The following is an 18,022-nucleotide window of genomic DNA, read 5'->3' as shown; positions in this document are numbered from 1 at the left end:
ACCTTAAAACACCTTAAGTGACCTTAAACAATGAGGCTCTTAGACCCTTAAACGTTCAAAGTATCATTAAACAAAGATGCATTTTGAACTTGAAAACTATCAAAGTGACTTTATTTAATAAGGCACTTATTGTCTAACAAAACACATATTTAAATCGACATTATATAATGAGGCAAATAGAACGTTTAAAACATTTCAAAATAACATTTAACAAAGACATTTGACCCTTTAAACCTTTTTGAGTGACATTGCACAACTATGCATTTTAAACCTTAAAACAGTCAAAGGCACTAAGAACTTTGAAACATTCAAAGTGACATTAAATGCAGAGGCACTTAAACCCTCGTTGCTTTGATCCATGGAAAGATAATCGGTGCTCTGATGTATGTGCATTCCTCAATTTTATGGAAAACATGAAGACATATAATTCAATTTCAAGGTCAATTTTAATTAAAACGAAATGCAATTAATTAACACAAACTTTCACCAACGAAACACCCAATAATGTGACAGAAAATAATTTCATCTTTGTTTAATATAACATAAATACAAACACATCAAGTATTAGGAACATAACCATTCATATAACGATATAATAATAATAATAATAATAATAATAATAATAATAATAATAATAATAATAATAATAATAATAATAATAATAATAATAATAATAATAATAATATGCAAACTTCATGCTAGGTAAAGGAACATTTTCATACATATTTCAACACGATAATATTAATATGCACATTTCACGCTACTTAAAGGAACATTACCATTGAAATTACAACATGATGAAAATATTATGTACACTTCACGCTAACTTAAGAAAACATTTACTTTCAAATTACAACATGATATCAATACTATGTACACTTCACGTCCGTTAGAGGGACTCTCTCATAACTTGAAACAAAACTATATCCAGTAAATATATTGATATTATAAGTGACGTCACCATCATTAACTATCTACACCATTAATTCTATTGTTTAAATTAACTGCCTTTCGGCAATTGCAAATATTTTTCGATGTACGTAACATGTTGTAATATGTTCGGATTGCGAATCATCGAATATCAATATACATGTATATTAAAAAATGTTTATCTTGTTATTGTTATTAATGGGCCACCATGCCACAAAACAACTTAAATCAACTTGTCAGGAAGTGTTTATCTTGTCATTGTTATTAATAGGCCACCAGGCCACAAAACAACCTAAATCAACATGTAAGAAAGTATTTATCTTGTTATTGTTATTAATGGGCCACCAGGCCACAAAACAACTTAAATCAACATGTCAGGAAGTGTTTATCTTGTTATTGTTATTAATGGGCCACCAGGCCACAAAACAACTTAAATCAACATGTCAGGAAGTGTTTATCTTGTAATTGTTATTAATGGGCCACCAGGCCACAAAACAACTTAAATCAACATGTAAGAAAGTGTTTATCTTGTAATTGTTATCAATGGGCCACCTGGCCACAAAACAACCTAAATCAACATGTCAGGAAGTTTTTATCTTGTTATTGTTATTAATGGGCCACCAGACCACAAAACAATTAAATCAACATGTAAGAAAGTGTTTATCTTGTTATTGTTATTAATAGGCCACCAGGCCACAAAACAACTTAAATCAACATGTCAGGAAGTGTTTATCTAGTTATTGTTATTAATGGGCCACCAGGCCACAAAAGAACTTAAATCAACATGTAAGAAATTGTTTATCTTGTTATTGTTATTAAATGTTTTATGCATTGTTGTCATTAGCGTTTCAATTTTGACGTTAAAAAGATATTTTGAAAGCTATTGTTACGTTATATGATAAACTGTTTTCGGTTGCGGTCGAGTCGGTCAATTAACATAATAGGTGAGCAATAATCACTTTTTTAAATAAGAAGTATTTCTTTACAGTTCTTGACAGAAATAATGAACTATTGGTGTTAATATAAGTGATGAATTGGTGAACATATGTCATGTTCGGTCTTCACATACTTTAATCAGCCGAACTGCGTTTATACCCCGATAATGACATTAATCCGGCAATTCATTCCTTAAAAAGACTCATATTATATTTTTGATATTAAATAGTGTAATAAATATCCAAAGCGAGTGACGAAACGTAAAAAAATTATATCGTTAAAAATGGCTGTGTTTTGGCGCTGTAAATTTGCAAATAAGTATTAATGCTGTAACTAGAATCTCACTTCCTGGTCATACAATACGATATTTAATAAAATTATTTACTATTTCGTATTGAATAAAGCGAGATTGTCTATATCCTAAAAACATTCTGCCGATGAATTGTGATAAATGATTACTAAAACAAGATTACCAATATAATAAAAAAACGATGCAAAATTTCTTCACCTGGATGTATTGGCCACACTAATTCAAATAATTTACCCGCGTGTTGCCTTTTGCAGTCTATGAGAGAGTTTCTAAATGACTTGTAAATTGTTTGAATCACTATCTTCACAAAACACGAACATGTTTGAGTTAGAAATCAATTTGCACATTTCATAGCGTTAGGAAAAGGCAGGTATGTTTATCTTAAATGCTTAAACTAGATGATTGTGTTTAAAACATAGCATCAAGTTCATAATTCAGAAACACTCTTTGAATGAATTCGCAAACCAAAATGAAATGCATCAAATACTACGATTAAATCTTAACTACTCAATCGTAGCATAATTGCTGACGTCTTCAACCTTCTGCCCCCTTGGAAGGAAAAGTAATAAAACCTGCGATTGTTCCGTGCATTCAGGCTACTGTACGTGCATCTATTGTACCACCAGCCTCCTCCCCAGGTTCGGGCACAGTCCACGTCCCTTTCGTATGTTGAAAATGGCTGGTGGTTGATATCACCATAATCACCGGTGTTAGAGATGAGATAGGAACCGGACAATGTATATCAGTATCATATCAATAATAGAAAGAGGTTTGAGTGTTGATTAACAATATGGTGATAATATAAACAACTAAACAAGTAGATATTTAAATGTTTACAAATTTGCGCTATAATATCCAACTGTATTAAAACTACATTATAATGGAAGTGAGATAACAGATGTATTAATGAAATCAAATAATGGGCATATCATTACAATGATCTATCCAGACGTATTTGATCTAGCTGTCTACCACATCCTCCTATCAACTTCAATAATTAACGTACTTCCTGCTGAGTTGATCCTCCTATCAACGTTGAAGTTGTATTGGTCTGGTGGAGAAATATAAAAACCCGAGTACTCGTCGAATCCAGTTGTTCCTTTTGATGAATTCATGTCCATACGTAAGGTCATCTTAGCTCGGCTTGTTATGGAGTAAAGAAGACCCAGACCTGTGAACAAAATATTCATTTAAGTTAAGCCAATGCTATTAGGTTGTGTACACACTAATGATATTTAGGTATATACACGCTAATGATATTGAGGTACGTACACTTTAATGATATTGAGGTACGTACACTTTAATGATATTGAGTGTATGAAGTATGTACGCGCTAGTGATATTGAGATATGTACATACTTATGATATTGAAGCATGTACACACTAATGATATTGATGTATGCAAAAAACTAAGTTTATGAGGTATGTACACGCATATGATTTTGAAATATGTACACACTTATGATATTGAAGCATGTACACACTAATGATATAGATGTATGCAAAAAACTAAGTTTATAAGGTATGTACACACTTATGATATTGAAGAATGTACACTATAATGATATTGAGGTATGTAAACTAAGCTTGTGAGGTATGTACACACTTATGATATTGAAGCATGTACACACTAATGATATTGAAATATGTACACACTAATGATTTTGAGGTATGTAAACTAAGTTTATGTGGTATGTACACACTTATGATATTGAAATATGTACACACTTATGATATTGAAGCATGTACACACTAATGATATTGAAATATGTACACACTAATGATTTTGAGGTATGTAAACTAAGTTTATGTGGTATGTACACACTTATGATATTGAAATATGTACACACTTTTGATATTGAAGCATGTACACACTAATGATATTGAAGCATGTGCACACTAATGATATTGTATGTAAACTAAGTTTATGAGGTATGTACACACTTATGATATTGAAATATGTACACACTTATGATATTGAAGCATGAGATTTTTGATCAGAAGAGCTGTGACTCTTAATAAGACGGGTTTTCGCAGAATGAGCTATGTCTCTAAATATCTGAGACGGTTTTGCTCGGAATGAGCTGCGTCTCCAAATGAGACGTTTGTCCTTGGAATGAGCTTTGTCTCGGAATGACGGCTTTTTCTCAGAATGAGCGATGACTCTGAATGAGGCGGTTTTGCTCGGAATGAACTGTGTGTCTGAATAAGACGGTTTTGATCGGAATGAGCTGTGTGTCTGAATGAGACGGTTTTGCTCGGAATGAACTGTATCTCTCGTTTGGGCATTTCAACCATTCAAGCGATTTGGTGTGCTAAACATTTATAGTTCAATAATATAAATGTACATTAGTTAATAACGTGTATAAAACTAGCGTCATGTTGTGTTTGTAGACGATTTGAATGAACTATTGATCTGATATATTCATCTTTTGAATTCAATTGCTTATACAAATATGTTGTGTTGTACTATTTGAACGTTTTTTGCAATTAACGATTTTACTGACCTCTTTCATAATCGTTTTTTACGTGCAATATTCACTTATAGCGATTCAATATTATGTGGTATAGAAATTCGCTGCAAATTACAAGCATAATTATTTATATATAAAAAATAATATGTTAAATATTCTATTGAGAGTATAATGTTAGAAAAAAATATACTTGCTTGCCCGGTATAGGCATTCCCTGTCCAGCCATTATTTTATGTTTTATAAGGTTAATGAATAAATAAATTATGTTTGTCTGAAAATATTTAAATAAAACATAAGTCAGTCTATTAATCACACAGCTATTGCCAATGTCTTTCAAACAAGTTCATCTACAAAGGCTTTAATCACACAGCTATTGCCCATGCCCTTCAAACCAGTTTATCTACAAAGGCTTTAATCACACAGCTATTGCCCATGCCCTTCAAACCAGTTCATCTACAAAGGCTTTAATCACACAGCTATTGCCCATGCCCTTCAAACAAGTTCATCTACAAAGGCTTCAATCACACAGCTATTGCCCATGCCCTTTAAACCAGTTCATCTACAAAGGCTTCAATCACACAGCTATTGCCCATGCCCTTTAAACACATTCATCTACAAAGGCTTCAATCACACAGCTATTGCCCATGCCCTTCAAACAAGTTCATCTACAAAGGTTTCAATCACACAGCTATTGCCCATGCCCTTCAAACAAGTTCATCTACAAAGGCTTCAATCACACAGCTATTGTCCATGCCCTTAAACACATTCATCTACAAAGGCTTCAATCACACAGCTATTGCCCATGCCCTTTAAACCAGTTCATCTACAAAGGCTTCAATCACACAGCTATTGCCCATGCCCTTCAAACACGTTCATCTACAAAGGCTTCAATCACACAGCTATTGCCCATGCCCTTTAAACAAGTTCATCTACAAAGGCTTCAATCACACAGCTATTGCCCATGCCCTTTAAACAAGTTCATCTACAAAGGCTTCAATCACACAGCTATTGCCCACGCCCTTCAAACAAGTTCATCTACAAAGGCTTCAATCACACAGCTATTGCCGATGACCTTCAAACAAGTTCATCTACAAAGGCTTCACAAAGTGTGCCGCAATTGTAATCATGAAACCTGTGTGTATAATATGGATAACTTAGTAAACACATTCCAAAAAAAACACAACCAGCGAATGTTTTTCTTTTCCTGCAGAATAACTGATTTATTATCTGTGAACGACGTCTTATATTACATCACATATTTACTTTAGATTTTGATCGACTGAAAAGAGAAATACAGATGAATATGAAATGAGGTTCCATTATTGAACTCGATGTTGACCGAAGTCCTGAATTGAGTATTCTCAGAATACAATCGGCGGAGATCTTCCATTTCCCTTCGAAAACACAATCGGATGTAAATGAACGTTTCACAATATCAATATTCTTATTATTTAACAAAGTTGCAAGTAGATCGCGTAATAATATCAAGTTAGCAGTTTAACATACGAAATTTACTCTGAGGAATCTTCATCTTCATATACAATAAAACACTGCTCTGGGATTGAGTTTATAAGTGCTATAAAGAATACAAGTTAAAACACTACAAGTAATTACTATTATTATTTTTTTTCTAATTTTATGAGTGATTTATCAATACACATGTTTGAATATGAACTCACAACCTTGGTATATTCGCACAAAACCATTAAGCTCTAATTCTACAAGATGCCACATTTTCTCCACACTTTACAGACAAAACAAGCAACGTAAAACTGAACTCACGATATCGTTATATTCGCACATTTCCACTCAAGATAACATGTACTTAGTTACTTCAACTCTCATCTCAAATTAAATATAGGAAGTTAATCACCTTTCAACTTCCATCAATTTGCTAGATGACTAAGAAAAAGTACATCATTAAATGTTGCCTTGATTAATATGCAGATGTGTAGTTTATTTAATTTAAAGCGAGGACCGGCACTTAATTCGCTCTTGTGTATGGAGAATGTTCCTTTAAAACTTAACGTAAAAACTTACCCATCCAAAATTCACCATCCAGTGAGCCAAAACCCTGCTCGTACTCCACAAAACTCCTGTTGAATTCAATAGACCCATCGAATCGTCTTTGAAACACCTACAGATAGAAGTAAGAAGTCAATATTTAAAATCACCTTAATTACAGTCGGTTTTTATATTATAATTTCCGGCCTGAAACAGTATTATTTTTCGCTAGGTACGTTCTTTAAACAATATCATTCATTATCGTTTTATATTTCAAACATATTAAAAACATCAGTCTATTATGCAATGGTCGAGTGCATTAAACAACATAAGCATTTTCTGTTGATGTCTTAAATACCTTAAACAACAGTATTCTTTAATATTTATAAAAAATGTATGGGACATATATCTTATGAGATTATCGCAATATTTATATAGACACCATCATACTAACCGTCCACCCACCACCATCGGTGTCCATATCGCAGTAAACATCCACTTTCTTGTGGCGTGATTCTGTACACACCCGAACCGCGTGACAGGCCCAGTTTTAACACATCACTGCAGTCATCTGAGGAGTATATGATGCCAAAAATGTCTTTATCAAATAGTGAACTGTGATAATGCCACACATAAGAATCCAAGTCCGAGTCTTAGAATAGTATTATATTCAAGGCACATGTTTGGCATTTATTTTAACATTAACACATTTTGTCTACATTGCTAAAGTTATTGGTATAGGAACCATTGAAGCTTACACTATAAAGAAATACAGATAATCAACAAACGTGTCTTACATTTGAATAAACCAATGATTCTTACATTTGACACTTTGCTGCAAGTTGCATGGGTTTGTTTCAATGTCATGTCCCGGGCACACCTTTCCACCATAAGAAGGAGCTGGATCGGAGCAGGATCGGTTTCTGGTCTCCACGCCGTCACCACAGGACCCAGAACAGGTGCTCCATGTCGACCACAAAGCCCATTGACCATCAACTGTAGGAAAAAACACAATGTTGCATTTTAGAAAGAAGTATTCATGCAATTATTTCTATGGATGGTGGAGTATGGACGATGTATACAATGTTATCGCAGGACACCTCAAAGTTGTTCTATTTCGTTCATTAAACCCATTAGCCATCAACAGAAACACTTAAGTTATGAAATAGTGTCAACTAATGAATCAATACATTTTGATGTTGACATGTGATCATTGTATCTTAGTGTATGTGTATGTGTGTGCGTTCGTAGGTTCGTGCATACGTGCGTGCCTACGTATGCATATTTTGGGTTGTGTGTTAAACAGGATATAACATATTCAATTTAAAATTCCACTGGTCTATTTTACCGCCTTTGTTTACACAATTATAGTCATTTGTTTGTATTTATAAACATGTTGTCATGGCGTAGTGGTTTTCGTCAAAGATTAAGTTCAAAGCTACAACTTAGCAAATGTTACCAATCAAAACTCCTCAGAAAAGTATTGAATGAGGTATTTATATGTGTAACGGTAGCGACCTCGACTATTTACAAAGACGACCACGGGCTGACATTAATTGTTACCGTAACGATGTCGTCAAGAAACAAAGAGGACCCGAGGCGGATCTAAACAGTGACCGTAACGACCAGTTACAAAGAGGACCAGGGGAAATCTTTACTGTGACGGTAACGATATCGTCCAGTAACATAGAGGACACGGACCGGATCTTTACTGTAACGGTAACGAAATAGTCCATTAACACAAAGGACCCGGGCGGGCTTTTAACTGTAACATTAACGATCTCGTCGTATACCACAGAGGCCCGGGCTGGGTCCTTATTGTAACGGTAATGATCTCGTCAAGTTATACAGAGGCCCGGGCCTGATCTTAACTGTAACGATTACGATTCCGTCCAGTTACACAAAGGACCCGGCCTGTATATTAACTGTAACGGTAACGACCTCGTCCAGTGACAGAGGACACGGGCCGGAGCTTAACTGAGACGTTAACGATCTTGTCCTATTTAACAATAGGAGATGTTCGTATGGATAGGTATACACTGATGTAGCTTCTCTCACAAATAAAATTAATAACCTATACATTTTATGTGTTTTAAATTATACCGAATTTTGGTAGTTACTATTGAGAGAATATGTATTTAATGAAGTTATCGCAACATACTTACATGGACAAAACTCGCGAATGACGCACTCCTCTGTTTCTGTATCGCCACCAATACAAATGCCATCAGTTAAAGGCGGAGTTACATTACATAACCTGTGTCTACTTATTCTGCCTCTGTCACATGACTGAGAACAGTCGGACCATGCAGACCAGTCACTCCAGGATATGTGAACTAGATATAGAAAAGTGAAAACCATATTAAACGTCAGTATTTAGAAATTATTTTTTAAAAAGTTAATAATTTGAATTGCCAGGCAATAAAAGGTCCGCATCAAAACGGTTTCGACGCCATTTCCTAACAGCTTGCCAGTCATCAAACGTGTCGTTGTCAGTTATGTGACGTGTCGTTTTCAGTCATATGACATATCGTAGTCGTATGTTTTTTGGCAGTAATGTTTTTCTTGTTAGCGGTCCTGGACATGATCATTTGTGCATACCTCATTCGTTTAAAACAATCGTTTACAAATCGCCAAATGTCTTGTGATGGCTAGAACAATTTTAGAAATGTAGAAACACCAACACGACTTAATTCTAACAGAAGCTGCAGATGAAGCTGAAACTTAGCATCATCTTATTAAACTCTACGATAGGTATATAAAATAAAGCTATGGCATGTAAACTTTTATTTCGAGTGAATTATACGACACAAAACATTGATCGTTGCACTGGTTATCAAACACAGTAATTGCATTTTTGATGAGCCTGTAAAATGTACTTATCAACATATTTGTTAACAATAATTACAGGTAGGCATTGTCCGAATATGTAATTGCTTTAAACACAGATAAACTTATCATTCTTACGTTAGCTATGAGTTACTTACGCCCCCTGATGGTGACCATAATACCGTCTTTTATTGTAGAACTCTGCTCATTAATGATGCCATAAACTTCGGTTGTTCTGCCTATGAGCTCTTCAACCTTGTTTTCCAGCGTGGTAACAAGAGATTCAAGATTGGAAACTCTCTTAGTTAATGTACCAAGATCTCCTTGTATTGCGTCCAATCTCTGAAACAAGAACAATACCCCTGTTAAATGAAGGTATGGAACTGTAAGATTGCTCATCTAAATCCTTACATTTGACTTTTTAAGTGCCTAGATGGCGCTTGGGCAGGTGTTTATGGTATTTTCAAAAAGCCTCACAAAAGTCAATTTAACCGGAAATATTTTGCCGAAAAACGTTTTAAAAAACTATTTGCAACATTTCAATTGAAATGGCAGAGAAAATTTCATTTAAATTCTTAGTGAGAAAAATATCTGCAAACTGTCAAAGATTTGAAAATCCCGGATAGGAGTTTATGGGGTCATGAATTGCAAATTGTAAACAATTGTATGTGGCAGTTTTTATTTTTCATGTATTTGACTTAAAGGTTGCACAATGCATTCCATAGTGAGTCAACTTTATCGTCTGTGCTGGTGCTTGTATAGATCAGCTATACTTAGCACAGGTATATCATTCCTCTGCATGAGTTATTGTTTATCTGATAAAAAAACGCCAAAAAAGTGTCCATACCAGGGCATGGATTATTGCGGCATTAACTGATTTTGTAACGCACAATAGAATCAAAGCCGAAGTTAAAAAGAGGGAGGAGTTGTGTAATATAACAACATATTTATGATATGTCACAAAAACAAACTCTATATTTCAACGTATATATTTTTAACCATAGTGTAGCTCGCAGAAGCTATCGCCCTCGGACAATATCACGTGACAGGTCACTGAAACTACGTTATGACCTCAACACAAATATATGATGATATTCTATACCTAACGACACATTGTAGGTCTATAAAACTGTCGTCCTCGGTTTGTAACACTTGTCTTGTCCGTATAACTACATATTGACCTCAGCAGAAGAATATAAATTAGCAACACTTAAGTATTACCATTTAGTACGACTGTCAAGTATTACTATTTAGTATGACTGTTAAGTATTACCATTTAGTACGACTGTTAAGTATTACCATTTAGTACGATTGTCAAGTATTACCATTTAGTGCGACTGATAAGCTAGCGTCCACAGTCACTAACAGGAAAGCTAAAGTAAATATTGACCCCAATAGAAGAACATAGTTCAACATTATCTATCTACTGCTATCTCGATCTTCAGAGAAGCTAGTGTCTTGGGTTAATATCTCGGAAACAGCCAGAAAAACTACATATTGACCACAACAGAAGTATAGTATTGTAAAGTATAAACTTACCACCTCAACGTTGGACTGAAAGGCTTTCATCAGAGTCATTTGGCCTTCCAATATTGCCAGTGAATATCTGTCTTCACTAACACAGGTCGTTACCATCAACGCAATCATAACGATATTTGCACGTAACCATATCATTCTGTAAACATTACATAATATATAAAAAAACATATTGTTTAAACAAGAACAGTATAAGTTGTTTAATGTGAATGAGTCCACATTTTAACAACTATTTCATGGTCTAAATACATAACGCTGCATTATAATGTACACAATTAATTTTGCTGCTTTATACTAAAGTGTACGATTATAAAATATGTTGCTTTTATAATCATGTTTTATTTCAAAAAACCAGCATCTCTCCTTTTACGTTAGATCGACCATATTGAAGTCGTTTGAGCGTTACAAATAAGTGTTTAATCCATATGTGCATAAATCCTTTCATATAACAAATAACAATATAGATCACTGCATGACATGCGAATGTTTTTGTACCATAAATACATATGTTGTCATATTTGCATTATTGTTCTATATGTGTGTATACAACAATACTATGTTCACCACAGGGACAAGCGCAGTGACCACAAGTCTCCGAATGCCCTATTCAAGGTATCAGGTTATGGCTAGACAAACACATACACAAGATGCACACAATATACAAAACAACATAGACAAACTACACCTACATCATAAAATAGTTTTTAATTGGTGTTGGGGTCAGTGATAAAGGTACTCGCCAATGTAATGTTTAAACTTGTAAAGACACGTAATACGCGACAATGTTTAAAATACTCTTTTAAATACTAGCTACATCCTTTCACTTTACAAATATTCGTATAAGACAATGGTATGTATAAGTGGGCCGTGAGTGATTTGGATGGACTTTACAATAGCGTGTATAGTAGACTGGATAAAATAACTTAGGCGTCCCTACGAATAAGGCTTGGAAAACGTATACTATATATAACCCCTGGTTTCACAAGCTTTACGAACTAAGGACACTCATTAATTACATGGTTGACTGTTGAATATGGTCCTTAATTACACAAACAATACAAAATAATGAAAAGTTTTTGTTACCTTGGTTCGCTGTTGCTTAAAAGGCACATGGATTCATAAACATTACAGATTAAGCAGACTTCTATGTTAACTTGGTTGACTGTAATACGGCCCTTAGTTAAACAAACATTACAAACTAAGCAGATTTAGCTGTTACCTGCGTTCAATGTAATACGCCCCCTGGTTTTACAACTAAACAGAATTCTCTGTTACTTTGGTTGGCTGTAATACGGCCCCTGGTTTCACAAACATTCCAACTAAGCAAACTTCTCTGTTACCTTGGTTGGCTGTAATACGGCCCCTGGTTTCACAAACATTCCAACTAAGCAAACTTCTCTGTTACCTTGGTTGGCTGTAATACGGCCCCTGGTTTCACAAACATTCCAACTAAGCAAACTTCTCTGTTACCTTGGTTGGCTGTAATACGGCCCCTGGTTTCACAAACATTCCAACTAAGCAAACTTCTCTGTTACCTTGGTTGGCTGTAACACGGCCCTTGGTTTCACAAACATTACAAACTTAGCAGACTTCTCTTTTACCTTTGTTAACTGTAATACGGCCTCTGGTTTCACATTTATTACAAACAAAGCACACATCTATGTTACCTGGGTTGACTTTTTTGAATATGGCCCATGGTTTCACAAACTATATAAGCAATATTTTACCTGGTTTGACTGTTGAATTCGGGCACTTGTTCCACAAGCGTTACTAAGCAGATTATCTGTTACACTGTAAAACAAAACAAATATCAGATGCAGAAGTTAATTTCTATACGGATTTGACAACACAAAATATAAAGACAATTTGGAATATAATCAATATAAACGACGTTAACATAGCTACCATTTTGGAACCAAATTTATCTGATAAATGAAGGGCAAAATAATTCACGAAGAAGCAACAGCAGCGCTTAAAACAATGAAACTGAATAATAATCCTGGACTTGATGGCCATACAGTCCTTTTGGGCTTTAATTGGAAATCTTATTATTAATTCTTTTAACGAAAGATATGAAAACGGCAAATTATTTTTACTTAAAAAGAAGGAGTTTTTTTGCTGTTGTATAAAAAGGCTGATCCCGAAAACCTTGATAATTGGGTTCCATTATTCCTTTTAAATATCGACTAGGAGCGAGTAGCAAAGATTTTAGCGAAACGTATGTAATTAGTCCTACCAAAAATTATAAGTTTTGATCAGCAAGGTTATATCAAGAACAGAAATATATGTTTCAATATACAACTTATAAATGATTTCATTGATTATACTGATCTTATACAGATCTTTATAACAAAAGGGTGGCGATTCCATTTTTAGACTTCGACACATTAGAATAGTCTTTTATGGTCGACATATTGAATAAATTCGGCTTTGGGGACTCGTTTATTAGATGGGTTAAGACTCTTTTTGGCAAAATAACGTCCAAAATAGCAAACAATGGATGGATATCAGACTCATTTTATTTACGACAGAGCTGCTCTCTTTCTGCTCTTCTTTTTTGTTGAAGTTGTATCAATTTAACTGAAACAATGTGAAACATATGATGGTATAAAACTAAAAGAAGACACCATTAAAGTTACCCAACTTGCAGACGATACTACTTTATTTCTTAAAAACCATTTAGAAAAAACCTGTTTATTGTTTTAGAATTATTGATACCTTTGTAGCACATTCAGGTCTTAAACTTAACAAGATGAAAACGCTAGGTTTCTGGATAGGTACATCGAAAAATCAACCCGTCACTCTGTTACAAGGTGTACAATTTACTACAAAACATGTTAAATATCTTGGGGTCTACTTTGGAAATACTAAAATGAATGTGTAAACCTTAGTTGGACCGACAAAAATCGAAAAGTGTAAGCAGCTAATTAACACTTGGAGTGAACGAAAACTTACAAACTTTGGAAAAATAACGGTTATAAAACCCTACTTTTTCCCAAGCCTGTTTACTTAGCTCAAAATAGTGTAACTTCCGATAACATTTCATTTTCAAGATAATTAATTCAATTCAAAGATCCTCGAGCTTTTCCGGAACGGAAAAAGAGATAAAATCAAACGTAAGACAGTTGTTGGTAACAAGCTTGAAGGTGGTCTAGATATGCCAGATTTCAAGTTATTGTCTAAAACCAGGACAATAAATTTTGAAATATTTTAAAAACAAAACGAATTGGATCGCTGAAAGTTATATGTTAAAACATTCTATACCAGCTAGCTGGAAAAAAAATATTGTTTAATCAAATGAATCATCAAATTCTATAGTTAACACCAAGCTAGAAATAAAGTTTCATAATAAACATCTAACCGAAATGACAAATAAAGAAATTTACCAGCTTTTTATTAGCTTTTGAAAAACCCGCCGTCTTCAAGAAAAAGTAGAATGGAAATCATAATATTTTATTAATTATAAATGTATTGTTGACAATACAGTCAAACAGTTCAAAATTAAACTGTTACATAATCTTGTGAAGACGAATCTGAATTAATTCACTTGGAAATCGAGAGACTGTCCTTGATGCATACATTGCTATGAAGTAGAAGATTATGAACAATTTTATACAGTGTTCTACTTTATCTACTTTTTGGAACACCGTAAACTCCATGTTTAAAAAAGTGGTATAAACAATCATCTCAACAACATAAATCCATCTTGGTAGGATATAAGATATACCAAGAAGAATATAATTGCATCAATATTGTATTGAGCCAAATTTTGATACTGTATTTATGAAACATACTTAATCAGTGATAGGAGAGCAAAAAACATTGATATTTTGAGTATTTTATTTTATGATTTGCTTGCTTTACATATGTTCTTAAAGAAAAGAAATGTGAATGTTTGGTTTCTGAATGAGTTTATTAACAACAATAAACACATTATTTAACAATATATTGAAGATATGTATATTCATCTCAGTTCTATTGATCAGTATATATGTATAGCTGTACGATTGTGTATTCTTCTAAAGAAATAAACGGACTGTATGTAACTGCAGTTCCAAAGCAACATCACATAATGCATATATTTGAAAACTGCTAGTGCAAAGTTATGATTCATTGTCATTCTACATTGAAAAGTGTTTACAGTATTTCACGACCTTAATAATCAATAGCAAAACACTTTCATTTGTGTTATACTTGTTTCCTTTCGTCTCGAAATGAATGTTTCGTTTTATTTACAGTGACATAGAGATGACATGTATCATGTCTTATCTCGTGGTCAAGACATACTCGTTCCCACGACTAAGCATGTCGTAGCGACGATTTCGGGATGACTGTAAGTCCAGGAAAACCGTGGCCACACCCAAATAGGTTGTTAAATCGAGTAGTTTAAACTTATTTAGTTTTTCAACGACTGTGAAACAAGCTATAGCAACTTATATTAACCACTCTCGTTGGCTCGATGTTGCACGAGAGTATGGTATTATGTTGTTGGATAAACCAATCGAACCCGGGTCGCCTAGGTGAGAAGCGAGTGCACTAACCAATGTGCGTACCGGACAACCAGTCGTTGTCACGACGTAACTTATTCATGTTCACGAGTTATATACCTGGAAACAATAAAGAAAGCTGTGGTGAAGAGTAAGGAATTCGTGGCTACGAAATAGATACTTTGTGGCCACGAGATAAAAAAAGTTGTCTAAACGAGACAGAATATTGTGACAGCGAGATAAATCTAATTCGAACATGTCACCTCTTTGCCACCGTATATTTGCCATGTATATATAATAAACGCATCGTTATTAACAAAATATATGCATACTTATGCATATGTTATAAAAATACATTTATAAATAAATTAGCATACCTTATATTAGTGGAAATTATTAATATGCTTTTAGTTTATCCAGTTCCGCACTTTTCAAAACGGCTCAGCAAGCAAACATCCGCGTTTCTGATAGCTAGGGTGCCAGCACTCTTATATAAGCAGCTATTTCGAGCATCAGCCCACGTTTGTTTATATTGTAAATGCCGCATTTCTTGCACACTGCAGCAGATTGTAGAATGTTTATCTACAATACACATTTTAGGATGTTGAGTAACACTGTTCAGTTCTACGGTTAAACCAGGGACTAGCTGAAATTCAGCAAGAGCTTATCAGCATTGGAAATCATTATTTATTCAACGGTAAATTCTGAAAGACTTTATGCTCAGAATCTTGATCATCACAATAAGGGTCTTCGTCGATCTTATCTTGTTTGAGCCTTGTTATTTTCTTTTAATTCTTGGGACACAGTTTTATGTTGTTAAATTTAAGTACGTATTATTTTGATGCACTAAATTTTGACAGTATATTTCTTTTATCTCAGAATCAACCTTCAATCATGTCATATAAGACTCACATTAGAACAGATCTCAATTGAAAACTGCTCTGCTAAAAATATAATGGTTTTCTTAATAAGCAATATGGTAGCGAGTTTAGCCATACAACCCCGAAAGTAAGTATTAATAACGGCAAACTGTTCTTTTGTCAGAAGTTTGTGACAGTGCAGCTTTAAACAGAAAATATATGACTCCTTTTGTTTCATAGTCTATAAAGAGCCAAAGTTTTTGCTTTATCTTATTTTAAAATTTAATATACCTGTTTAATCTAGTCTGCATTTCTTTAACCATATCATAGATAAAAAAACTGACTTGACTGTTGATTTTGATAGCGAATACCCGGGTTCATGCCGTGGCGCCATAGTAAAAGCAAACTCCACAGCCGAACGGTATAATTGCCGCTGTATATCCAAAAAAAAACAGTTACATGCTGTGACGCAATATTTAAGGCAAGTTCAAGAACGAGACATTATAAGTTCCGATGTATACCCAAAAACCAGGTTACATACTGTGGCGCAATATTTGAAGCAAGCTCCATAACGAGACATTAGAAGTGCCGCTATATACTCAAATATCTGGTTACATATTTCGTTTCCAAATATATGTTCCCCGACAGCGAGATTTCCCAGCGGTTTAGGTGTTGTGAAAGAAAATCTTCTTACATAGGGAAATGTCGTCGTGATGAATCGTGGATAGTCCTTAGAGGTTGAGAAAGGCCACAAATGTGCGAAAATGATGCAATAACAAACATGAAAGCCATGATTTTTTAATGTCATATTTGCAAGAAACACGGGTGAAAGTTTATTATTTGAAAAATATTTAAAAGGCGATTTTTGAAATTTGACAGAAACAAACAAACACTTTTTCTAATGGAAATTTATGTAATATACATGTATCAAAACATCGTAAAAAGTGTTCTTGCAATCATAATTATAGTTGATCTAAATTTATTCATTGAAAGGTTAACATTTTTACAATATTTGAGGGCAAAATGTATATTTCAAAGTTCGTCGAAAGGCAGCCCTGTTGTCAAACCGTTTGAGATTGTTGTTGTTGCCTTTTTTGAAAGAATGTTGCATCCCTTGAACGAACGTTAAATCATTAATGCGTGTTTTACTCCAGCTAATGTGGGAAACTTAAACATAAGAAATATGCCGGCGTAGACAAAAGGGTGTCTTTGAGCTTTTAACGTTATGCCTGAAGTTTTATCCAATGGTATTTCAAGGAAGAAATTGAGAACTAATGTTATGGGAGTTCTCAAAACAGTGATTGGTATTACAATGATGTTTTGATTCAATCGCCCTAAACTTAATCAACTGACACCTTTTCCTGATAATAAATAATATATGGCCTAGTCCGACACAAAATGCTTAATCAGGAGACCAGATCAGGCCCGGTCAGCTTTAAGAAGATGTCCAAAGCGAATGATATATCTGGCAGTGTTGAACAAAATAAAAGGTGTTCATTCGAACAGACTTTTACCATGAAATACATCTTTGAAATCCTTAAAAATCCTGAAATGAGGCCTCGTCAAGGGGTATGCTATTTTAGAAAGCGTGAGTCATTGAAACTAATTACAAATCACATGCGGTGCTAAAATTATTTTGAGCTGGGGAAGTATTTT

At 34.2% G+C, this 18,022-nt stretch overlaps 1 protein-coding gene and 1 long non-coding RNA gene across 2 annotated transcripts; both read right to left on the bottom strand.

Moving 5' to 3' along the window:
* Positions 1 to 1,594: 1,594 nt before the first annotated feature.
* LOC128240529 (ficolin-2-like) lies at positions 1,595 to 7,164 on the bottom strand. The gene is made up of 3 exons (XM_052957189.1): positions 7,109 to 7,164; positions 6,691 to 6,787; positions 1,595 to 3,347 (listed from the first exon to the last, which is right to left on the bottom strand). Exons 1-3 carry the CDS (start codon positions 7,133 to 7,135, stop codon positions 3,145 to 3,147), a joined length of 327 nt encoding a protein of 108 aa, XP_052813149.1. The 5' UTR covers positions 7,136 to 7,164; the 3' UTR covers positions 1,595 to 3,144.
* A 3,920-nt stretch (positions 7,165 to 11,084) lies between these two features.
* On the bottom strand, positions 11,085 to 15,967 carry LOC128240532 (uncharacterized). Its single transcript, XR_008262180.1, has 3 exons — positions 15,884 to 15,967; positions 12,747 to 12,810; positions 11,085 to 11,158 (listed from the first exon to the last, which is right to left on the bottom strand). It is a non-coding gene; the product is annotated as an uncharacterized LOC128240532 (long non-coding RNA).
* Between the last annotated feature and the right edge of the window lie 2,055 nt (positions 15,968 to 18,022).

This window comes from Mya arenaria, chromosome 7 (assembly GCF_026914265.1).
Source record: "Mya arenaria isolate MELC-2E11 chromosome 7, ASM2691426v1".
In the NCBI taxonomy this organism is placed as follows: domain Eukaryota; kingdom Metazoa; phylum Mollusca; class Bivalvia; order Myida; family Myidae; genus Mya; species Mya arenaria.
The sequence above is the reverse complement of the archived record's forward strand: the minus strand, read 5'-3'. Positions and strand labels throughout refer to the sequence as shown.